Source organism: Palaemon carinicauda, chromosome 31, assembly GCF_036898095.1.
Source record: "Palaemon carinicauda isolate YSFRI2023 chromosome 31, ASM3689809v2, whole genome shotgun sequence".
NCBI classification, from domain to species: domain Eukaryota; kingdom Metazoa; phylum Arthropoda; class Malacostraca; order Decapoda; family Palaemonidae; genus Palaemon; species Palaemon carinicauda.
This window is the reverse complement of record NC_090755.1, coordinates 65,965,178-65,992,614: the sequence shown is the minus strand read 5'-3', so window position 1 is coordinate 65,992,614 and position 27,437 is coordinate 65,965,178. Positions and strand designations below refer to the sequence as shown.

At 33.3% G+C, this 27,437-nt stretch overlaps 2 protein-coding genes across 2 annotated transcripts in view; both read right to left on the bottom strand.

Annotated features, from left to right (window-relative positions):
* LOC137624491 (GTP-binding protein Di-Ras2) overlaps nt 1-27,437 on the bottom strand; it is a 611,765-nt gene that overhangs the window by 262,031 nt on the left and 322,297 nt on the right. The gene's annotated exons all lie outside the window — the stretch shown is intronic.
* LOC137624998 (guanine nucleotide-binding protein G(q) subunit alpha-like) lies at nt 1-27,437 on the bottom strand. Its single transcript, XM_068355933.1, has 6 exons — nt 27,102-27,437; nt 15,546-15,695; nt 14,417-14,535; nt 10,103-10,628; nt 9,048-9,207; nt 1-281 (listed from the first exon to the last, which is right to left on the bottom strand). Exons 1-6 carry the CDS (start codon nt 27,108-27,110, stop codon nt 91-93), a joined length of 1,155 nt encoding a protein of 384 aa, XP_068212034.1. The 5' UTR covers nt 27,111-27,437; the 3' UTR covers nt 1-90.

Sequence of the window (27,437 nt, the reverse complement as noted above, 5' to 3'; positions counted from 1 at the left end):
GATATACAACAATTTACTAAATTCACTTAAATACTAATTTGATATTGATTAAAAAGAATATACACAACCATACTTCTCGCAACGCATTTTTCAGTACATGCCCCCTATACTCATAATTCTCCGTGACACGTAGTTGCTGACGAAGGCGAAGATGGCTCTGAAGTTGTCCCTGTTGGTGGCTTCCGTGTACCTGACGAGGAGGTTCTTCTTGTACTTCTTCGTCAGCTCCACGTACAGGTTGGTAATGTATTCTCTGGCATTGGTCTCATCACCCTCCGGACCTGGTGATGACGATTAATCTGTAGGCCTACGCTTGTTTTTTATTTTACTTTTTATTAATTCACAAAATGTTCTATTCAGTGGAAGTTTCCTGAATGAGTTATTATACATTTTATTTGATGTAAATGTTATAGACCTTTAATGGTATCTATTTTTAGTATATTAATGACAATAACTAATGACGGAAAGTGGTGTATAGAAAGAGTTGAATGATTTTATACAACCTATTTATTTCCTGCAACTTCTGAAGTTGTCTGTATAAAAGAGATGGGTCAAAGCAAAAAAAATTTCTTAAAGCAACAATAGACCTACTCTTACATCCACAAGAAACGAAAATATAAATGAAAAACGCTAAGTCTAACTTACTTCCATATGTAAGTTCTAAACTTATTAATATACGGGTTTCTAATGGGAATTGATTCTTCTGTGACCACGGTTTTTGTGATGCCAATTATATAATGCAATGAACACTTGTTCAAAATGTTCTTAAGTTACATTGTTTTGTCTTTCATACTGTTTTCCTTACACTCACAGTGCTCGAGCAAATATGAGTGGCTTTTCGATTGAATGCAGTGGGATAATCTCCAAAGAGCAAGGTTGGGACTGTTCAGTTCTCGGATGGGGGACTGTAAATACCAAATCTTGAAGATCAGTGATCGAACTTGAATCAAAAAGGGGGGGGGGGGGTAAAATTTTCTTCTACCTAGGGACATTATTGGTAACTTTCTATTTAACCAACTTTTCTGAAGCTTGTTGTCTGCATTTTTCTTTATTAAATATTCTATATTTTACAAGACTTTCACCGGTTTCTCTAGTTTCTCATGGCAAGGCTCACTAACCTATATATATAGTGACTTCATCGAGATTTAGGGGGACATTTCCTCCGCACCCAAAGCTCACATAACTCCACTGAGTTGCTCATCCGCTTATACGAGTATAATTGGCAAACATGGATTGCTAAAATATACCGCCTGGCACAGTATTACACCACCTAGCGCGGTATTATAGCGCCTAGCACGGTATATAATGCCTGCTATGGTATATAACGCCTACTACGGTATATACTGCCTAGCAAGGTATTATACCTCCTAACACGAAATATATATATATATATATATATATATATATATATATATATATATATATATATATATATAGGCCTACATATATATATATATATATATATATATATATATATATATATATAATATATATATATATAGGCCTACATATATATATATATATATATATATATATATATATATATATATATATATATATATATATATATATATATATATATGCACACAGACACTAGCTCTTCATTATTATATAGGGGATTTGTGTGTAAATATATATATATATATATATATATATATATATATATATATATATATATATATATATATATATATATATATATATATATATATATGCCTAAGGAAAGAGTGCTGGAAGCAGTAAGGTTACATGAGGATATACAAGATTGGTGGACCGAGAATAGTAAAGGGATTTTAAGGATCGGTGGGGAAGTACTTGGAAAGTCAAGAAGACAGAAGAGAAGAAGCTGGATGTGGCAGAGATGAGGAGTTAGAAAACTATCAGATAAGATCCAAGAAAGTAGACTGAGGTGGTATGGTCATGTCTTGAGAATAGATGAACAGTATATTGGGAGGAGAGTGATGGAAATGGAGTTACAGGGAACGAGAAGGAGAGGGAGACCAAAGCGAAAGTGGATGTATTGTATCAAGGATGACCTTCGATCAAAGGGATTAACTGGTGATGAAGTGTGGGACAGAGGTAGATGGAGAACTCAGGCCAGAAACATCGACCCCACATAAAAGTGGGAAAAGATGCAGACAAAGAAGAAGATATATATATATATATATATATATATATATATATATATATATATATATATATATATATATATATATATATATATATATATATATATATATATATATATATATACTATATATGCCTACATAAATGAGTGTATGCATGTCTGTTTACGTCACATGGATGCTTTCATATTAATCACCAGGTATTATATAAACACTTACAAGATCCTCTGTATATAAAATATGCAAAACATGGACTTATGCAAGGAAATATTTAAGTATCAGAACGTGTCTATCTAAGTTTCGTTAACTGAAAACCCGAATATAAACATTTTCTCGAGAGAATGTACTTCTAGATTTATATATGAAACTCATTTTTCAAGAGCAACAATAATATGTATTATATCATTGGTATGTTCAGTATAACATCGTTATACTATTATACGTAAACAAAGATACATGTGAATGTCATTAAAAAATCTAGAAAAAAAGTAAATAAAGGATATAATAACAACTCAATCAACAAATAAAACAAATAAGTAAAATGAGGCTATGAACATCTAAAAAAAAAAAAATAAAGAAATCTACGAACAAATAAATACCCAAATGATCAGAAGAAATTTTTGAAGGAATAAATAAATAATGACTGGTATCTTTGGACTCTTCGCTGCACACAGTGAGAACAGTTTAAGATTATGATCTCAGACGAAGTGTAACTGTTGCCAAGTGCAGGGGCAGCGCGTAAATCATATATAGATATAACAGACAGTTTGAGGCGGTGAACTGGCATAGAAAGATCACAAGCAGACGCAAGTGGAAGGACATGTCTGAAGCCAGACATGTCCTTCCACTTGTGTCTATTTGTGGTTCTTCTGTGCCAGTATCTCTAGGGAATAATTCTATTATTCTTAATGTTCATTTATTGTCTGTCATTCTCATTATATGTTTTGCCCATGTCAATATCTTTTTCTCACAAGTTGTTTGAATGTCCTGAACTTTAGTATGTTCTCGTATCCATGTTGTTCTTTTCCTGTCTCTAGTGTTATATATATATATATATATATATATATATATATATATATATATATATATATATATATATATATATATATATATATATATATATATATAATTTCCTTTTCACGTTACAATATCATTCCTAGCAATCATTCTATCAATAAATACAGTTTCGCCTTTGTACTCGAGGTTTTCTGATTCGACATAAAATGTTTGGTGGCTTTTTATGCAATCTTTAAAATATCCCTTCCTAGTTAGAAAAACAGGATGCTATAAGCCAAAGAGATCCAACGGGTGAAAACAGCCCAGTGAGAAAAAAAATAAACTATATGGAGAGTAATGAGTAAAAGATATAAAATACCTTGAGATCAGTATTAACGTTAAAATAGATTTGTCATATATAAACCGTAAAGAGATACTCGTATCAGCCTGTTCAACATAAAACCATCTGTTGCAAGTTTGAATTTCAACTGCCAGATTATTATTATTATTATTATTATTATTATTATTATTATTATTATTATTAATTGCTAAGCTACGACCCTAGTTGGCCCCAACAGGGAAAATAGCCCAGTGAGGAAAGGAAACGAGGAAAAATATATTATTTTCAAAACAATAACATTAAAATAAATATCTCCTATATAAACTATAAAAATTTTAACAAAACAAGAGAAAGAGAAACAAGATAGAATACTGTGCCCGAGTGTAGATCACAGCTGGTCACAGCTGGAATAAATCTTTTAGACTACTGTGTAAAGTTCAGCCTTATGACGGAGAAGACAAAAACTTTAGTATTAACTGCATACCTAGTACTACTTACAGGGTGGTACGGAATGGGAAGATCTGAATTCAAAATATGGTCAGAGTTATAAAAAATATGCAATTTGCATAAAGAACTTTATTGAACGACGGTGCTAGAGAATAGTATCTAGATCCGGATTAAGGGATTTAATAGAACGCAAGTTCCTGTCCAACAAATTGAGATGAGATTCAGCAGCTGAAGACCAGACAGGAGAACAATACTGAAAACATGGAAGAATTAGAACATTTCTTCTTCGTTCAAGGAGTTAACTACTCCACAGTAATTTATCAGTGGCTACTTTACTCTTGGTAAGGATAGAAGAGACTCTTTAGCAATGGTAAGCAGCTCTTCAAGGAGAAGGACACTCCAAAATCAAATCACTGATCTCTAGTTTCAGGTATTGTCATAGCCTCTGTATCTTAGTCTTACACTTGTGTTAGGGTAGAGTTCTCTTGCTTGAGGATACACTCGGGCACACTATTTTATCATAATTCTCATACTCGTTTTTTTTTTTTTTTTTTTTTTGAAAGATCTAATTTAATGTTGTTATTGTTCTTAGAATATTTTAGTTTAATTGTTCATTACTTCTCTTGTAGTTTATTCATTTCCTCTTTTCCTTTCCTCCCTTGGCTACTCTTCCCTGTTGGAATCCTTAGGCTTATAACATCCTGCTTTCCTAACTAGGGTTGTAGCTTAGCTAATAATAATAATAATAATAATAATAATAATAATAATAATAATAATAATAATAATAATAATAATAATAATAATAATTCTAAGAAAAGATCCTGCTACTCCCAACTGTTTGAGTTTGAAAACAAGTGCCTCTTGATAACCGCAGGCAAAAGCAGCATTAAAATCAAGGCCAATCATATGAACTTCCTGACCACAATCAAGGGATTTCCGTACAGTATTGGGAATTGTGAAAAAGACATCATATGCTCCAAGGACTTTGCAAAAGCCAAAATGCAAACTAGGAAATATTTTATTACTTTCAGAATACCTATTAAGATGTTTTGCCAAAAGATATTAAAAACAAAACATTAGATCATATGGGAGCTATGGAAATTGGGAGGTAATCAGCTGGACTTGGAGCTACCGCAAACACTTACATCATGGAGTAAAATTACCAATTCTCCAGCAAGTGTAAAAAAAAACTTTTCTTGCTAACTTATAGAAAGCAGCAGACAACTTAAAACAGATAACAAATGAGCAGTCTGTATATTAAAAAAAAAAAAAAAAAAAAAAAAAAAAAAAAAAAAAAAAAAAAAAACAGGAAAATGCCATTTAGGATTACACGTCCAAAAGCATTTTAATTTCAATAAGCTAAACTAATTAGTTTAGCCTCGGGGATAAAAATAGGAATGAGGAAGATCTTGTTTCTCATTGGCCAGCTTACTGTCAAACACATCACCCAAAAGGGTTGCCTTTTCCTCTGGACAGTGAGTGACAGACCCATAGGGTTCAAGTAAAGGAGGAACTGCTACGTCAGCACAAAAGAGTACAGATTTAAGATTAGCCCACCACTTATATTTCTTGGGTTCTACCAGGAAGGGTTTCTTTTATTATCAAATTGTATTTCTTTTCTGTTGAAGCAAAAACTCTCTCAGCAACAGATATTAGCTGAGTATAGTTATTCCAAGTCAAATATGATCTATCACCCTTCCAAAGATGATAGGCCTCCTGTTTCTCCAAAATAAGCGTGTCAACAAATATCAATGAACTATGGTTTATCTTTCACTCGGTATTATAACACAAGAGAAAGGATACGCCTATCAATTATGTTAACCAGATTATTGTTCAATTGTGACCAATTCAAATGCGAAAAAAAATCACTTAAAGCAACATTCCAGTCTACTGTAGATTTTTATATATTCCATAAATATGTCACATCAGAAAAATGCTGTTCAATCTTAATTACTAACTAAGCCAAGGCATGATTAGACGTCCAAACTGGAGAACCAACCTTAGTTGTAAGTTGTAATAGTGACCAAGGAAGTCATGTATTATTATTATTATTATTATTATTATTATCCAAGCTACAACCCTAGTTGGAAAAGCAAGATGCTATAAGCCCAGGGGCTCCAACAGGGAAAAATAGCCCAGTGAGGAAAGGAAATAAGGAAATAAATAAATGAAGAGAACAAAATAACAATAAATCATTCTAAAAACAGTAACAACGTCAAAACAGACATGTCATATATAAACTATGTATACCAGGTTCTAGCCGTTATCAGACCTGCGAGTAGCTTCAATTACGATTTGCTCGCAGCCTGATTCAAAGGTATTGTTCCAAGCTCGTGAGCCATATAGCGAAGTCATTGTACATTTCTTCGCCATTTTCCACAGAGACTAGCATCAAATCCTCCTCATCCACTATAGGAGCTAGCATCATCCATTCCCTACCAACACCAACATCACATAGGAACAAGCATCATCCTACCTCAACTATCAAAGTCACCCCTCCCATACAAGACCATATAAAATCCATAGTGTGGTTTTCTTAAATGGTACTTTCAAATCGTAAGGGAATGTACTATATCAAGTTATCAAATTTACACTTTCAATATTATATTATTATGCGATTAGCTCAGACACAACATTTTTGCAGTTCCATTTCGTTAAAAAAAAAAAAAAAAAAAAAAAAACGTAGATTTCGAAGTAGCAACAGTTTAGAATTTCATTAGTTTTAATAACATATTTACCGTTATAAGTCAAGTATTGTTGGATTACGCTTACGTGAACAATAACGGCTCAAATAGTAAGGAAACAATAGACAAATGAATGTGAGAATACGCCATCAATAGCATAGTTTAAAACATATTTCAAATTCTACCCAAACATTTCAGGAAAGTTAGGACTATGTTTCTATATTTTTTTTTCATTAAAATTAATATATAATTTTACCTAAAACTTATTGAGTGTAGGCCTATATATGTATATATATATATATATATATATATATATATATATATATATATATATACAGTATATATATATGTGTATATATATATATATATATATATATATATATATATATATATATATATATATATATACGAATTTTTATGCTTTTTCTGCAATTATTGAAAATTTATATGTATGTATGTATGTATGTATGTATGTATATATATATATATATATATATATATATATATATATATATATATGCTTACAAATTTCGTGAAAATGGAATATATATTTTTTTCAAAAACCTTTATAAAAAATCAAATATTTTTTATCAACAACTCTTTTATCTTTTTTAAAAAGTATAAGATTGGAAAACCCGGGCCTACATGGTTGAGGACTATGAAGCGTGAAGTAGGAGATGATGATAGAGACAACTGGCGAAATCTAACAGAGACCCTTTGCGTCAATCGGCGTAGGAGATGATAATGATAATGATATAATTATCATTATTACTATCATTATTATCATTGATGTTGTTCTTGTTGTTGTTGTTGTTTCAAACTAAGCTAACCCTACTTGGAAAAGCAGGATGCTACAAGCCATAGGGATCCAATAAGGAAAATAGCCCAATGAGGAGAGAAAATTAAGAAACAAACTATATATGAGAAGTAATGAATAAAATCATTTAAAATACCTTATGATCAGCAGCAACGTTCAAATAGCTTTGTCATTAATAAACCCTCGAGGGAGACTTGTGAAAACATGTTCAACTTCTGAAGTTCAACCGATTCAAAAACAGAAAATGGATATATGTGAAACATCTGTAGGCCTATGGGCCTATATCTATGATAAAGAGCTTTTATTGATTAAACGAAAGTCCTTTTATTTTTATATAATAACCCACTCACTCTCAAATCAAATTATGTGAGAAAGCCTAACGATGTTCAGAATCATGTGAAAAAGTTTCTCGATGCTCAAAATTTTGTGAAATAGTTTAATGATGTTCAGAATTATATGAAAAAAGTCTAGCGATGCTCAGAATCATGTGAAAAAGTCTAACGATCCTCAAAATTATGTTAAAAAAAAAAGTCTAACGATGGTCGGGATTATGTGAAAAAGTCTAACAATGCTCAGAATTATGTGAAAAAGTCTAACGATCCTCAAAATTATGTTAAAAAAAAGTCTAACGATGCTCGGAATTATGTGAAAAAGTCTAACGATGCTCAGAATTATGTGAAAAAGTCTAACGATCCTCAAAATTATGTTTAAAAAAAAGTCTAACGATGCTCGGAATTATGTGAAAAAGTATAACGATGCTCAGAATTATGTGAAAAAGTCTAACAATGTTCAGAATTATGTGAAAAAGTCAAACGATGTTCAGAATTAGGTAAAACAAGTTCAACGATGTTCAGAATTATGTGAAATAGTCTAACGATATTCAGAATTATGTGAAATAGTCTAACGATGTTCAGAATTATGTGAAAAAGTCTAACGATGTTCAGAATTATGTGAAATAGTCTATCGATGTTCAGAATTAATTGAAAAGTCTAACGATGTTCAGAATTATGTGAAATAATCTAATGATGTTCAGAATTATGTGAAATAGTCTAATGATGTTCAGAATTATGTGAAATAGTCTATTGATGTTCAGAATTAAGTGAAATAGTCAAACGATGTTCAGAATTATATAAAAAAGTCAAACGATGTTCAGAATTAGGTAAAACAAGTTCAACGATGTATTATGTGAAATAGTCTAACGATATTCAGAATTATGTGAAATAGTCTAACGATGTTCAGAATTATGTGAAATAGTCTAACAATGTTCAGAATTATGTGAAATAGTCTAACAATGTCAGAATTGTGAAAAAAAAAAATCTAACGATGTTCAGAATTAAGTGAAAAAGTCTAACGATGTTCAGAATTATGTGAAATAGTCTAATGATGTTCAGAATTATGTGAAAAAAAATTTAACGATGTTCAGAATTATGTGAAACAGTCTTGAGAGGTGGTTTAATGAGAGAGTAGAGCAGTATTTAAAACATTGGAACATGGAACGCTGATTACACAATTGTTTAGGAGAAAAACCAAACTGTAGGCCTATATATTTATCAAGAAGACAGAATCGACTTTATATTTTATACGACCTGACCTTTTAAATCAATCAATCAATCCTTGACTTGTGCATGGCCACTGACCTTCATATTTAGGGAAGTACTTCTTCAGCGGCTGCTCCTTGATCTTGACGCTGAAGACGTCGGTCTTGTTCAGCAGGAGGATGACGGGCGTCGTGTCGAAGGGTGAGTAGCCAAGGAGTTGCTCGTATATGTCTAAGCTCTCCTGTACCCGGTTTTTAGACTGTGTAAGAAAGAAGAAATGCTCTTACTTTAGTATGTTTGTGTTTGTAGATGATTTAAATGAGACATATACATACCGTATATATATATATATATATATATATATATATATATATATATATATATATATATATATATATATATATATATATATATATATATATGAGTGTGTGTGTGTGTGTGTCCTTCCTCATGCATCTGTTTCTGCTTACGGTCTGTATACGGCAATCTACGGTATACCTGCAAATTTTCTCAACTCGTCAATCCATTGTCTTCTCTTTCTGCCCCTACATTGTTTGCAATGCATTTGCGTACTATTTTGTTATTCTTCCGGTCCATCTATGATTTGTCATTCTCATTATATGTCCTCCCCATATATATATATATATATATATATATATATATATATATATATATATATATATATATATATATATATATATATATATATATATATATATATAAAGGAATCAAGTAAGTAATCTAAAAAACAATATATTGTAAATAGCTGAGAGTAAAATATCTAAACATAAAACTGACAAATACATTAAGGAAAGAAATAAAAAGACCTAAGGACATAACTATATCACAACAAGACATGACAGATGCCCATATAATAGAAACAGCTAAATATATTTCTCATAAGGACAATCAGCATATAGCAAGACAGAACTCAAGTTATGAGAAATAAGGAAGAAGAGTAGAACCAAAATTTACAATTTCAGTTACTGATAGGCCTACACTATTTAAAATTATGCTCATTAATACTATAAAGCGAATAGTTTTGTTCCTAATAATACGAGAGAGAGAGAGAGAGAGAGAGAGAGAGAGAGAGAGAGAGAGAGAGAGAGAGAGAGAGAGAGAGAGAGAGAGAGTTGAAATGTGCATTGCATTACCTCCTCTTCAGCTTCCTCCACAGTTTGATCATACTCGGATAAGGACGCCACGAACAGGATAGCCGACGGATAATCGAGTTGATTGACCCAGGCAATCCTTTCGGGCCTTTGACCTCCCATATCATGCAAGGTCATCCGGATGTTCATCAGCTCGTAGGTCTTTGTGACGGCATCCCGCGTCACAATGCGCATGCGCAGGATATCATCGATGGTGGGAATGTAGTCTTCGTGTAGGATCCTGGCGGCGTGACTGACAAAGTAGTCCGCGTTTGTCATTAAGTGGAACTCGTTGCGCCTTTGGTAGGCCTTCTGTATGGCAGGATCTTTCCACAGGAATTCTATGGAGTCCGGCCAAGAGGAATCGATGTCGGGATTCTCCAAAATGGCTACCAAAGGCGGCCATTCCGTGAATTTCTGGGCGCTGTTTTCGGCCTCAGCGGTGGAATAGGCGTATTCGTATCGAGCCGCAGCTGTTACCAACTTGTGGATGCTGTCCATCACATTGCGCCGAATGTGGGGCTGGTGTCTGTCAAAAAAGAAGAAAAAAAGAGTAACAAGCAAACATCAGTTTTTATTAGAGAATTGCCAGCACCTGCGCCAATGTTACACTTCGTCCAAATGGTTTAGCAATTAGTACTAGCAAGGTTTATTATTATTATTATTATTATTATTATTATTATTATTATTATTATTATTATTATTATCTAAAGTACAACCCTAGTTGGAAAAGCAGGATGCTAAAAGCCCAAGTGCTCCGATAAGGGAAAATAACCCACTGAGGAAAGGAAATATGGAAATAAACTTATAAAATACCTTATGATCAGTAATAACATTTAAATAGATCTGACATGTATAAATTACAACCTAGAGAGAGAGACTCGTGTAAGCCTGTTCAATATAAAAATATTTGCTGCAGTTTTGACTTACAACTGCTAGATTAGGAAGATCATTCCACATTCTGTCCACAGCTGGAATAAAACGTCAAGAATACTGTGTAATATTGAGCCTTAAGACGGAGAAGGCGTGACTGCTAGAAATGACTGCATACTTAATACTAGGTACAGTCGGGGAAGATCTGAAAGCAGCGGGTGGTCAGAACTATGAAAAATCTTATGCAACATGCATAAAGAACTAACTGAACGGTGGTATCAGAGATTAATATCTAGATCAGGAATAAGATATTTCATCAGCTGAAGACCAGACAGGAGAACAATACTCAAAACAAGGTAGAATGAAAGAATTAAAACACTTCTTCACAATAGATTCATCACCGTAAATCTTAAAAAGGACTTTTTCAAAAAGCCAATTTGTTGTGCAATAGAAGAAAGTTTCTCAAAAGTAAAGTTGCAATCAAGAATCACACCTAAACTATGAAAGGAGTCATCAAGAGCTGTAGAAACATCATCAATGCAGAGATCTGGATGTTGAGGAGCCACTGTCCTCGACCTACTGTATACTCACAGTCATACTTGAGTCTGGTTAGGGTTCAACTTCATCCTTCATGATTTGCACCATGCAGTAATTTTAACTAGATCCCTATCCATGGATTCGGCCTCCCCATACCTACGTTCAAAAGGTGAAATTGACGCAATGAGAATAGCATCATCTGCATATGCAACATTCTTATACTCACTATGGTGCTCATTAACAAAAACTTTTTGCAACCTATTTCTTAATAAATCAGTAATGATTCTAAAAAAGACCTACCTACTCCTAACTGTTTCAGTTTGAAAACCAGGGCTTTGTGATTAACAGGATCGAAGACAACACTAAAATCAAGGCTAATCATACGAAATCCTTGACCACAATCAAGAGATTTCTGTACAGCATTGAAGATTTAAAAAGAAGGGCATCACATCATCAGAGACAATTGCAAAAGCCGATTTCAAACTAGGGAACAGATGATTAGATTCAGCATACCTATTTAGATGCTTTACCAAAAGGCATTCACAAACTTTAGATACTATGGGAGTTAGGAAATTGGGTAGTAATCAGTGGAGCTGGAGTTACCACAAACATATTTACCTAATGGAGTAACATTACCAATTCTCTAACAAGTGCAAAAAAAGAAAAAAAAAAAGAAAAAAAAAATAGTCATCCTGCTTCCTGATAATTTGCAGAAAACAACAAACAATTTAGGAGCTAAGAAATCAGTGACCTATAAAACACAAAGGAATAATGTCATTTGGGTCTACACCTCCATGAGCATCAAGGTCCAGTAAGGGTGTTTTCATTTCACAAAACCGAACAGCTAAACTAGCTAGTTTAGCCTAAGGAAAACAGAAATGAGGAAGATCGAGTTTCTCATTGCACTGTCTTTTAAATTTTTTATTCCTGATCTAGATATTAATCTCTGGGACCATCGTTGAATTACTTTGTTATGCATATTGCATAAGATTTTTCATAGTCTGATCATCTTTTACATTCAGATCTTCCTGGACAGTTCCATCTTGTTCGTAATACTAGGTATGCGGTTAATTCTGATAGTCAAGTCTTCTCCATCATGAGACTCAATAATACATAGTATTCTAAAAGTTTTATTCTAGCTGTGACCAAGTTGTGGAATGATCTTCCTAAGCGATAGTTGAATCGATTGAACTTCAAAACTTCAAACTTGCAGCAAATATTTTTATGTTGAACAGGTATGAAATCATTGTTTTGATGTTGTTACTGTTTTTAGAATATTTTATTGCTATTGTTCAACCTTTCTCAGATCGTCCATTAATTTCCTTATTTCCTTTCCTCACTGGGTTCTTTTTCCCTGTTGGAGCCCTTGTGCTTATAGCATCTTGCTTTTCCACCTAGGGTTGTAGCTTAGCTAGTAAAATAATAATACTAATAATTACTGTTAACCACAACTTCCAAAGGGTTGCTTTTTCCTTAGGACAGTGAGTAACAGAAACATCTGATTTAGGTAAAGGAGGAACTGTCAAGTCTACACTAAACTGTGCAGATTTAATTAAGGATACCTCATCTCATAGATTCCTGAATTGTACCAGAAAGGATTTCTTTTATTTCTAAATTGTCTCCATTTTTAGTTGATGCATTAGCTCTCTGAACAATAGCTCTTAGCTGAGGGTACACTCTGGCACACTATTCTATCTTGTTTCTGTTCCTCTGGTTATTTTGAAGTTTTTATAGTTTATATATGACAGATTATTTTAATGTTATTATTGTTCTTAAGGTTCTCTTGTAGCTTATTTCCTTTCCTCGCTGAGCCATTTTCCCTGTTGGAGCCCTTGGTCTTATAGCATCCTGCTTTTCCAACTAGGGTTGAAGCTTGGCAAGTAATAATAATAATAATAATAATAATAATAATAATAATAATAATAATAATAATAATAATAATAATAATAATAATAATAATATAGTTATTCCAAGTTAAATCTAATCTGTTACCCAAATAAGCACGTCTGAAATCATAATTGAGGTAAGGTTTGTCTTTAACTCGGTATTTTAGCACACGAGAAAGGATTCGCCTATCAATTACAAAGTTACTTAAATACACTGTATACATAATAGCATGAAAATAGCCGCATCTATGACAGTAATTATAGAAAAAGCTATATGAAATACTGGATTTAGATCTAGCCTAAACTTTTACCATTTCACAAGTATATAGAAAATTAGTTTACAAGCAGGATAGTTTATATGGCGATTAATCGGTACATATTAACCAATATCCAGGTTAATCAATGCTTTCATCCACGTTCATCGAGATCTGTTTACCCATTCTTGATACGAACTATTAAACACAGGTATGGTTGACAACATTATTTCACACCAAATTGCTTAGATAAAAACAAGCATATCAGAATGCTAATTCAAAGAACACCAGCTCAACTGATCAACCGAATTCATTTTAACTCATAGCAACGGTAAACATATTATACTGCAGTATATAACAGGGTTAAAAGAATACTTTTAACCCTGGTATATAACACCCCGTATTACCTCAATGTAAGCCTATAACGGTACTTCTCACGGAACACTGTAGGGTTATTTACCACTTCACAGGTCAACTGTTCGGTTTCCTCCAGTTGCACTTGTGCAACAGAGCTATATAGCCCAAATTCTAAATTTCACCTTTGCTAATTAATAATTATAAGTAATCGTCCCAACTCTTGTTTGAAAATTCAACTACTCACAACAACAATGACAACGAATTTCATAGGAACTCCAAGCTTGACCCCGTATTTAAAATGAAGACAATAGTCGCAAAGATATCAATACCATTAAATCTATTAATAAAAGAATTCAGAACTTAATTATTGATACTTTCACACCTCAATATTACAAATAATTCAATCCTACCTTCTCCTTTCCTCCACGGGATATTGGTCGCCAAACTCGAGCCTCATCTGCCTCATGAAAGTTGATTTTCCCGTGTCAGACGCCCCCACGACCAGCAATCTCGCCTCGGGTTTAGCAAACTTGGAGGGAAATAGAACTGAAAATCACTCTAGGTTTAAGCAGTAAACAATATGAAAATTAAACATACGTACAGACTTGATCTATATTGATAATTTGATATAGGGATGAAGTCTTGGTATAGCTAGGTATGACGAGTATGGATACGATGACGTTTTTATAAAAGTTATGAAAATGATATTAGAAATCTATAGGTAGGATGGAGGTCATACCACCTTATTTACCTCTATTCTACTGATACTCGATTGAGAGTTATTGTTCTAGTTGCACTTACGTGTTTCTTAGTTAGTGTGATAGAGAAGAGAGCATCTAAAGGAGAGAGAAGTATTAGAGACAAGGGGCTTAACAGGTGATTAACATTTTATGGATGAGAGAGAGAGAGAGAGAGAGAGAGAGAGAGAGAGAGAGAGAGAGGAGAGAGAGAGAGAGAGAGAGAGAGAGAATTATTACAGTAAAATGTTTCAGAATTTAACAAAGAAAATTCATAAAGTAATATAAAAAGCCTATGAAAATTACCTGAGAGAGAGAGAGAGAGAGAGAGAGAGAGAGAGAGAGAGAGAGAGAGAGAGAGAGAGAGAGAGAGAGAGAGAGAGAGAGAGAGAGAGAGAGATAGTATATATAACACGGTTAATGTTGACATTGTCTGCACATTGTCTGCAGTTTAAACTCAAATTTGAGAGTAATTTTAATGTTGCTTTTTATGAACAGTCACCCATGGTTCGTTGAAACAGACACAGACACAGACACGTACGCACGTATGCAAACACACACACACAATATATATATATATATATATATATATATATATATATATATATATATATATATATATATATATATATATATATATATATATATATATATATATATATATGTTGAAATTGCTACCTGTGGGTGAAGTTAAAAAATACAATTAAAACAATGTAGTCGTAAGATATAAAAACAAGAAAATAATAAAGAGTGTGAACATGCGTCTAAAGACTAAAACCAAAACGAATGAAAAGCAACTCACAACGGCGTGTTCCTCCCTCCGAGGGACGTACTCCTCGCCATAATTGGGACAGCACACGAACTGCCGGAGTATGGTCACGACCAGCTGCCAAATCCTTCGGATGACTGACCGAATGCAGGATGAATTTTGGTGGTTGTCCTCATGTCTGTTCTGCGAAGCGAAAGAAGAAGAATTAGGCGGCAAAGAAACGTTGAGTTTGATGTGGAAGAAGATTTAAGGTTTTTTGTTATTTTGTCAATAAATAGACGGCCGTGGAAGGGCATGTCTGAGGCCTTTGGCCTGCAGTGGACAAGCAACATGATTATAAATGAAAAATGTACTAATTGAATTGCCATATTCACACGAAGGTTTAATGAAAATAGTAAGATCATTTTTTATTCAGTGAAAGATTTCTAGAAAACAAGAGCATTAAAAGATTTCAGACCTCCGCTAATGAATATTGCCAACATTTAACTAAAGTCTACGGACATCAGACATCACCTCTCGCTTTTCATATGCTAACTGTAAAGTGCAATGTTGATCCAGAATCGTAATCTTGATCCGTATCACCTCTAAAATTTCATGATTGCTTCCGATGCATATCTATTCATTGTTAAAAAATTCGTAAAAATTGTCTGTTTGTTTTAACATTATCTTTAGAATAACAAAAAATGCAAATCCAGATCTAGAATCTGCATCCGGATCATCCCCAAAATGTAATGGGGTCATTTATGACCTAAGATCTATCTGTAGTGAAAATATCGTCAAAATCCGTTGAGTAGTTTTGACGTAATCCTGTCCACAGACACAGACACATAAACTGGCTCGAAAATATAACCTCCTTGGCGGAAGTAATGATTAAAAAAAAAAAATGTTACACAGATGTAGAAGAAAATGCAAATTGATATAATAGAAAGATAAACTCAAAGCTAAAATACATCGCAAGATCACTATAGGCGCCGTTGCAAAGGCTATGCCTTTGACCCACAATCTGAACCTTGATTTTTGGTTTAGAAAATGATAGCGAAAAGGGGTGATACAATTACTAATAGTATTACTTTAATAGTAATAAAACTAGTCAAGCGATGTATATTAGCAAACATTTTGAAAGGAAATAAGCGATATGATTAGTTCTTTTCACTGGATAAGAGTCGATTTATTTTTGTCAGTATTCAATGGAGAGAATGGCGTCTATAGTGACACGACTGGCGCTCTGGAACTTTCATTCTGTCATCATAGTGTTGTAATATCTCACAATTTCTGCCATCATAGTGTTGTAATATCTCAGAATTTCTGCCATCATAGTGTTGTAATATCTCACAATTTCTGCCATCATAGTGTTGTGATATCTCAGAATTTCTGCCACCATAGTGTTGTAATATCTCATAATTCCTGCCATCATAGTGTTGTAATATCTCAGAATTTCTGCCACCATAGTGTTGTAATATCTCATAATTTCTGCCATCATAGTGTTGTAATATCTCAGAATTTCTGCCATCATAGTGTTGTAATATCTCATAATTTCTGCCATCATAGTGTTGTAATATCTCATAATTTCTGCCATCATAGTGTTGTAATATCTCATAATTTCTGCCATCATAGTGTTGTAATATCTCAGAATTTCTGCCATCATAGTGTTGTAATATCTCAGAATTCCTGCCATCATAGTGTTGTAATATCTCAGAATTCCTGCCATCATAGTGTTGTAATATCTCAGAATTTCTGCCACCATAGTGTTGTAATATCTCATAATTCCTGCCATCATAGTGTTGTAATATCTCAGAATTTCTGCCACCATAGTGTTGTAATATCTCATAATTTCTGCCATCATAGTGTTGTAATATCTCATAATTTCTGCCATCATAGTGTTGTAATATCTCAGAATTTCTGCCATCATAGTGTTGTAATATCTCATAATTTCTGCCATCATAGTGTTGTAATATCTCATAATTTCTGCCATCATAGTGTTGTAATATCTCAGAATTCCTGCCATCATAGTGTTGTAATATCTCAGAATTTCTGCCATCATAGTGTTGTGATATCTCAGAATTCCTGCCACCATAGTGTTGTAATATCTCATAATTTCTGCCATCATAGTGTTGTAATATCTCAGAATTCCTGCCACCATAGTGTTGTAATATCTCAGAATTTCTGCCATCATAGTGTTGTGATATCTCAGAATTTCTGCCACCATACTGTTGTAATATCTCATAATTTCTGCCATCATAGTGTTGTAATATTATATCTCAGAATTCCTGCCACCATAGTGTTGTAATATCTCAGAATTTCTGCCATCATAGTGTTGTGATATCTCAGAATTTCTGCCACCATACTGTTGTAATATCTCATAATTTCTGCCATCATAGTGTTGTAATATTATATCTCAGAATTCCTGCCACCATAGTGTTGTAATATCTCAGAATTTCTGCCATCATAGTGTTGTGATATCTCAGAATTCCTGCCATCATAGTGTTGTGATATCTCAGAATTCCTGCCATCATAGTGTTGTAATATCTCATAATTTCTGCCATCATAGTGTTGTAATATCTCAGAATTCCTGCCATCATAGTGTTGTAATATCTCATAATTTCTGCCATCATAGTGTTGTGATATCTCAGAATTTCTGCCATCATAGTGTTGTGATATCTCAGAATTTCTGCCATCATAGTGTTGTGATATCTCAGAATTCCTGCCATCATAGTGTTGTAATATCTCATAATTTCTGCCATCATAGTGTTGTGATATCTCATAATTCCTGCCATCATAGTGTTGTAATATCTCAGAATTTCTGCCATCATAGTGTTGTGATATCTCAGAATTTCTGCCATCATAGTGTTGTGATATCTCAGAATTTCTGCCATCATAGTGTTGTGATATCTCAGAATTCCTGCCATCATAGTGTTGTAATATCTCAGAATTTCTGCCATCATAGTGTTGTGATATCTCAGAATTTCTGCCATCATAGTGTTGTAATATCTCAGAATTTCTGCCATCATAGCGTTGTGATATCTCAGAATTTCTGCCAGCATAGTGTTGTGATATCTCAGAATTTCTGCCATCATAGTGTTGTAATATCTCAGAATTTCTGCCATCATAGTGTTGTAATATCTCAGAATTTCTGCCATCATGGCGTTGTGATATCTCAGAATTTCTGCCATCATGGCGTTGTGATATCTCAGAATTTCTGCCATCATAGTGTTGTGATATCTCAGAATTTCTGCCATCATAGTGTTGTAATATCTCAGAATTTCTGCCATCATAGTGTTGTGATATCTCAGAATTTCTGCCATCATAGTGTTGTAATATCTCAGAATTTCTGCCATCATAGTGTTGTGATATCTCAGAATTTCTGCCATCATAGTGTTGTGATATCTCAGAATTTCTGCCATCATAGTGTTGTAATATCTCAGAATTTCTGCCATCATAGTGTTGTGATATCTCAGAATTTCTGCCATCATAGTGTTGTAATATCTCAGAATTTCTGCCATCATAGTGTTGTGATATCTCAGAATTGGCGTCAATGACCATAGATGTCAGGATGCCAGATAACTAATGATCAATCAAGCAATCAATCTCCGCAACTGCAACAAGATATACAGGGTCATTTTCGAAGACGAATAAGGACAAATGAATGCCACGTTAAACCAGCCGTTGTCAAGGTCGATCTTTAATAACGACCCAATACTCTTTAATTCTGTCATGATTTTTGTAGCATTTTGCATCTCTCTCTCTCTCTCTCTCTCTCTCTCTCTCTCTCTCTCTCTCTCTCTCTCTCTATATATATATATATATATATATATATATATATATATATATATATATATATATATATATATATAATTTATATATATATATATATATATATATATATATATATATATATATATATAATTTATATATATATATATATATATATATATATATATATATATATATATATATTTATATATATATATATATATATATATATATATATATATATATATATATATATATATATATATATATATAATGTATGTATGTGTGCATGTATATATATATATATATATATATATATATATATATATATATATATATATATATATATATATATATATATATATATATATAGATGAATAGATAGAAATATTTATGTATAATATTTATCTATGTTTATACTGCACATATATAATTGAATCTAACTTAATAGACAGACATACAAAAAAAAATTATAACATACTATATTGGAAGTAATAGGAATATATTTTCCATTAAAAAACTATTAATCCCCTTTAATATGATAATGAGTAGGCTACCATTATGAATGGTATAATTACTGCCCCCTAACCATAATTCTAAGAGGCTATTTCTAACATTTTCCCGGGTGCTTTCCGTTAGATACAAAACAGGATGATACGTTAACGGTCAACTTAATTGCAATTGTTCATCCTATTTGGTCATCTAAATTTTGATAGGGGTCAGTCATTCCTCTTGATTTAAGCACTCGTAAATTTTGATCTCAACACCCGTTTGTTAGCCATCCCGATTTCCTTAAAAATGACTTCCAATTATTTTCGGAGTAGGACTAGTATATATAGACCTTGGCCTAGACCATGTCGTTGCCCCAGAAACGGCAGCTTACTACTATCCTATCTTCACAATGCTAAGAGAAAGGTAGACAGGCAAGCTTATTCCATTCTCCAACTATCACTTTCATCTAAACTTGTTTGAATGACCATCTTGCTTTCTGCTTAGCTGAAAAAAAAAAAAAAAAAAAAAAAAAAAAAACGGTGACAAACAAAGCGATTCCACCCAGTTGAGGGGTTCAGTTGTAGAAATATAAACAATCATAGGAGCAATTTGAAATCACTTATAAAGGAACATTTTAAAACTTTTACTTCTTGATCATTGGAATTGCTAGAAATTGAACATGTGATATACATAGAAAACTATAAAGAAAAAAAAAGATGACTAACTATAGTCAATTCTTTTTATTGAGGCAGATTTGCACAGACTCGCAGGGGTGTCCTAGCTCGGAAAAGTTTCCTGATCGCTGATTGGTTGGAGAAGATCATTCTAACCAATCAGATAGCGGGAAACTTTTCCGAGCTGTAAGGGCACCGCTGCGAGTCTGTTCAAATGTGCCTCATTAAAAAAAATGAGTATAGAATTATATGAAACATTACTTTCCGAAGGATACATTATTTTTCAATCTTATCCAGATTAATTATCAATTATTCGAAATATGCTGTTCTCTATAAAGAAGTTCCCCAGACTTGATATCACTAATAGTATTGTTACAATTCCATAGAGTTAGACTGACAGTATAAAATTGTGTGCGTGCATGTGTTGTTGTAACAAAAATAATAAACGGATGACTTTATATTTACAGATACAAATGGTCTTAGATTTAAAATTATGAATACAGCAGTTAGACATACTATTTCATCTTCTTTCGCTTCCTCTTGTTTCTTAAGCTTTTAAAGTTTATATATGTAAGGTCTGATTTAATGTTATTACTGTTCATAGAATATTGTATATTGATTGTTCATAAATTTTTTGTAGTTTATTTATTTCATTGTTTCCTTTCATCACTAGGCTATGTTCCCTGTTGGCACCCGTTCCCTTGGGCTTTTAAACATCCTGCTCTTTCAACTGGGGTTGTAGCTTAGCTTATAATAATAATAATAATAATAATAATAATAATAATAATAATAATAATAATAATAATAATAATAATAATAATAATTATAGTGTTGTTAAAATTCTATTGGCAGTATTAAACTGTGTGAACGTGTTATAAAATTAAATAAACAAAAGAAACATAGGCTTTATATTTACAGATACAAATGGTTTTACATTTAGAATTATGAATACAGCAGTTAGGCCTAGCCTACAAAGAGCTGGTGCTAGCAAGCACGATTTTAACAACTGTAACTGTGAGAAAGCACAGCCAGACCACCTGAGAGCACAACAATGGTGCTCGCTAGGATCAGTTTGGGAATCCCTGATCTATGGAGTTGATTATCAGAACCAGTCTTATACCGGTTTAAAACAACTGCTATGGAGTCTATAGACGCTCATGTCATTTCACCAGGACGGTCTTGTTTGCAACTATAATAGTGAAAATTAAAAGTTGGTTATTGTATTAGACGCATTTTCATTTCTTCCTCATACCTACCACAATAAGTTTTCGGTGCCTAAGAAACCCTGTTATTGAATTCATCCAACGCTGACTTAGTCCATTATGTACTTTCAAGAGCATCGTTTGAAATACAAATAGAATGTTAGCAAATGCCTACATTAATAGGAAACTAAACCTGCATTAATTGAGCCCTGATGTTTTTGTTTGAGTCTCCATGGAATGACTGGTTTACCGTCTGAAATTAACTAATAATACTTGTCTGTTTCCTAAACACTAAAATGAATTAAATCTGAACACGTGATCAAGCATAAATACCCAACAACTGACTACAGCACAATACGTTTCTCCTCTAAGGGTGCAACACGCCAATTATTATTATTATTACTATTATTATTATTATTATTATTATTATTATTATTATTATTATTATCTAAGCTACAACCCTAGTTAGAAAAGCAGGATGCTATAAGTCCAATGGCTCCAATACGGAAAAATAGCCTAGTGAGGAATGGAGGGAAATAGATAAACTACAAGAGAAGTAATGAACAATTAAAATAACATATTTTAAGAACAGATTATCAAAATATATTTTTCATATACAAATTATTAAAACTTGAAAAAAAGAGGAAGAAAAATAAATTAGAAGTGTGCCTGAGTCTACCCTCAAGCAAGGGAACTCTACCTCAAGACAGTAGAAGACCATGGTAAAAAGACTATGGCACTACCCAAGACTAGAGAACAGTGGATTGATTTGGGAGTGCCCTTCTCCTAGAAAAGCGGCTTACTATAGCTAAAGAGTCTCCTCTGCCCTTACCAAGAGGAAAGTAGCCACTGAACATTTAAAGTGCAGTAGTTAATCCATAGACTTGACAAGAATTATTTGGTAATCTCAGTGTTGTCAGGTGAATGACGACAGGAGAATGTGGAACGAATAGGCCACACTATTCGGTGTACGTGTTGGCGCAGGAAAAATGAGCCGTAACCAGAGAGAGGAATCCAATTTAGTACTATCTGGCTAGTCATAGAACCCAATAACTCTGCAGCGGTAGTGCCTTAGCGGGTGGCTGGTGTCCTGACCATCCTATTACCTCTAATTACCAACTACTAAACACTTCATTCACTGCGCCTAAACCAGTATTCCCGGTTGGGAATCAAACACTGCTCATCACGCTAGCATGGAAATTGGTCTAGCCAATTGACTCCAGTATTACTTATAATGATGTTCAAACTTTCCTATGGAACAATAATACATAAAGAGCATTACCTTGCTGACTCATTAATGAAATGACTAAGTGACTAACTGCCTGAATGGCCAACTAAATTACTAACATAATGGATGATTGGCTGACTGATTAGATGACTGTCGGTTTGGAAGACAGAAGTGAAAGAAGTAGTAATGTGAGGTGTTCAAACAGGTTAGGAAAAGCTTGGTAAAAGGGAGCATGGCGGTAATGAATAGAACTAGCGAGATCCCGATGGTTCCAGTAATATTAATAAAGAATTTCCGTATTCATACATACAATACTTGTCCATACCAACGGTTGTATTTATTTTGTATTATTCAACTGTTTAAATTACATCCATTCTTCTGTCCTCGGGGGAAGGGTTACCACCAGTGCAACTCTGTTTTTATCTGTGTGAGCTGTTGAGATTTCCCAAGAACGGATGGACCAATTGTGGTAAAACCTGATAAAATAGTTCACTATGTGGTCATTAAGGTCACCAAGTAAACCACCTTGCCCATTATAGTGTAGGGATTTTCACTCAACTAAGACCGTTTACAAAAAGGGGCTTTTCCAGAGGTAACAATGCATACCTGCCGTAAAAGCTTTGGATAAATTGTATTCAGAATGTTCTAGAGAGAAACGTCCTCGACATCTATGAAAATAAATTAGTACCAGCATGATACGGCTGAAAGGAACGATTGTGTGTAGGTGTTCGATGTTTAATGATGAGGTTTTTGTTAAGGTGTAAGAAGAGACCAATGATTTTGGAAGTTTTAACTGCACTGGGCTACATCCATGATTGTAGGTAAACAATGAACTGGCAGGTGACTGTGTCATATATATATATATATATATATATATATATATATATATATATATATATATATATATATATATATATATATATATATATATATATATATATATATAATGTGTGTGTGTGTGTGAATATACCATAACAAATGTTTTAAGAGAATTCTATTTTTTTCTGTTTATTGATTGCCACGTAACAAGCAGAAGACCAAAAACTTATTTTATAAAGCAGAATTTGATTGCAAATTATTATTATTATTATTATTATTATTATTATTATTATTATTATTATTATTATTATTATTATTATTACTTGCTAAGCTATAGCCCTAGCTGGAAAAGCAAGATGCTATAAGCCCAGGGGCTCCAACAGGGAAAATAGCCCAGTGAGGAAAGGAAACAAGGAAATAAGACAAGTAACTAACAATTAAAATAAAATATTTTAAGAACAGTACCAACACTAAAATAGATATTTCATAAATAAACTAAATTTTTCAACAAAATAAGAGGAAGAGTAATAAGATAGAATAGTGTGCCCGAGTATACCCTCAAGCAATTGAACTCTATCCCAAGACAGTGGAAGACCATGCTACAGAGGCTATAGCATTACCCAAGACTAGATAACATGGTTTGATTTTAAAGTGTCCTTCTAGAAGACCTGGTTACCACCGTAGCTAGCTAAAGAGTCTCTTCTACCCTTACCAAAAGGAAAGTAGCCACTGAACAATTACAGTGCAGTAGTTAACCCCTTAAGAAAAGAATTGTTTGCTAATGGTAGGTAGTAGGTTGGCCAGGGCACCAGCCACCCGTTGAGATACTACCGCTAGAGAGTTATGGGGTCTTTTGACTGGCCAGACAGTACTACATTGGATCCTCCTCTCTGGTTACGGTTCATTTTCCCTTTGCCTACATACACACTGAATAGTCTGGCATATTCTTTACATATTCTCCTCTATCCTCATACACCTGACAACACAGATTACCAAACAATTCTTCATCACCCAAGGGGTTACTGCACTGTACTTGTTCAGTGCCACTTTCCTCTTGGTAAGGGTAGAAGAGACTCTTTAGCTATGGTAAGCAGCTCTTCTAGGAGAAGGACACTCCAAAATCAAACCACTGTTCTCTAGTCTTGGGTAGTGCCATAGCCTCTGTACAATGGCCTTTCACTGTCTTGGGTTAGAGTTCTCTTGTTTGAGGGTACACTCGAGCACACTCTCCTATCTTATTTCTCTTCCTCTTGTTTTGTTAAAGTTTTTATAGTTTATATAGGAGATATTTATTGTTGTTACTCTTCTTAGAATATTTTATTTTCCTTTTTTCCTTTCCGCACTGAGCTATTTTCCCTGTTGGAGCCCCTGGGCTTATAGCATACTGCTTTTCCAACTAGGGTTGTAGCTTAGTAAGTAATAATAATAATAATAATCTCGGTGTTGTCAGGTGTATGAGGTCAGAGGAGAATATGTAAAGAATAGGCCAGACTATTCGATGTATGTGTAGGCAAAGGGAAAATAAAACGTAACCAGAGAGAACATCCAATGTAATACTGTCTGGCCAGTCAAAGGACCCAATAATTCTCTAGTGGTAGTATCTCAACGGGTGGCTAGTGCCCTGGCCAACCTATTACCTATACATTGGGCCACCTTTTTCCCACCAGCTATCCATTTTTATCTTCCTTTTATACATAATACGTTAATATAGTACTACAGTATGTAATAGAAGCCATATAATAATAATAATAATAATAATAATAATAATAATGATAATAACTCCACTACTGGCATCTTTGTGTTTTATTCTCGCTAATATAATTTCTTTGAATAAACCCTTTTTCATTGACGATTATTATTTTCAAGGAGTTGAAATACCGGTCTGACCATTGAGCTCTTCCATTCGAGTCTAACAAAAGACACGGTTGCCAATTCACATACCTTGCTTGCGCCGGCTTATTACTTCGCTTATGAATCTTATTTTAAAATGTTTTGTGACAATTGAGTAATCAAACTTAAGCTTATCGTAAACAACCAAAGCTATAACCTATAAGAGCTGTTTGTATTAACAATTGTTGGTTTATAATAACAATTACCTATTCATAACAATTAATAATTTTTAGTAATAATTATACATTAAATCCTAAGAGTACGGTACTCTGTAGTACTGAATATTGCACCATGATACGCTTATAGTTTAAAGTTGCCGTCAACTATTATTTTCTGCCATTCTTTGAGTCTAGGTCTCTAGGACTTGAAGAAAAATTAACCTTGAGATGGTAACTACGTATTTGACTTACTGGCAACTGGCCCAATGTTTGTAAACATAAATAAAACTTATATTTAATATTTAATATCATAATGCCTCAGAATAATAATGCTACACATTCTGTCTGATGCAAGATTTCGTTCAAAAATCATGTTATCGTGGAGAGATTGTATTTAGTACATGTGTTTACATTAATATTACAAGAAGAATTGTGAACACAAGAACGTTGCCTAGTGTTAGCAGCATCCAAATATGGGGGTAGTGAAGCTACAATAGAAAGGTACAAGATTCGTATTATTAACGAAAAATGTATGGTTATGACCATAAGGGAGAGACGATCTTTATCAAAAGTTTCTATATTAACTCGAAGAAAAAATTATATCTTTCCTATACCATAAGTCAGAGTTGCGGATGGTAACATTGTTGCGAGCAATCTTATATGCATACCATTAATGATCTCTCTCTCTCTCTCTCTCTCTCTCTCTCTCTCTCTCTCTCTCTCTCTCTCTCTCTCTCTCTCTCTCTCTCTCTCTCTCTCTCTCTCAAATGCACCCGACATATATGCTGGGTTAGTCATGTTCTTATGACTCCACAAAGCCTGGGCGTATGTAAATTGTTCGTGATCTTGCAACACTTACTAAGTCTGTTCACACATACATCAATTATATATATATATATATATATATATATATATATATATATATATATATATATATATATATATATATATATATATATATATATAAATGTATCCGTTTCTAGTTTACTGTAGGACAAAGGCCTCAGATATGTTCTTATATATGCCTGGGTTTGGCCAACTGCCGTTTAGTGATAGTGGGAGAGTTTGGTCTGATGGCTCACAGCAAAACAAACCTTACCATGTACACAAACTCTTGCACCATGTAAGGTATCCCCACTCAGAAAGATATATATATATATATATATATATATATATATATATATATATATATATATATATATATATATATATATATAAACACTTCCATATACAAAACCTCTAGTTATCACTTTCGAAAATGAATGATTAGTGATAACGGTTCGGTATGAAATAAAAAAACTATTGCACAAACGAATCAACACAAAAATAAGAAATTAACAATAGAAATTAAAATGAACGTCTCATGCAACACATACCTCATCCATAACACAGCCAAACGAGGGAGGAGTATCCTTTGAAACATCTATCCTAAGGCAATGGAGAAGGATACCCGAGACATTGCTTGGGATCGGTAGGAAGACGCCGATGTTAGATTATCATCCTTTCCTGATTTATTGAAGTTTAAACGGTTTTTTTTTTATCGCCTCCTGGGATTTATCACATTACCTGCAATGTCATTTGAGTGTTATAACAGTAAACCATCGACAAAGAGAATGGATATGTTTATCCACAGACCAGAATACGACAGACTTTCTCCACTACGTCTGCAGGTAGCAACTGTGTGTAACTGTGTTGGTCACCTCAACTGTGCT

Bases quoted from the DNA above. Each gene is read 5' to 3' on its own strand.
- LOC137624998 (XM_068355933.1), bottom strand. The intron at 14,536-15,545 runs GTGAGTTGCTTT...TTTCCCTCCAAG, and splicing joins GGAGGGAGGAACACGCCGTT to TTTGCTAAACCCGAGGCGAG. The intron at 9,208-10,102 runs GTAATGCAATGC...TTTCTTACACAG, and splicing joins TGGAGGAAGCTGAAGAGGAG to TCTAAAAACCGGGTACAGGA.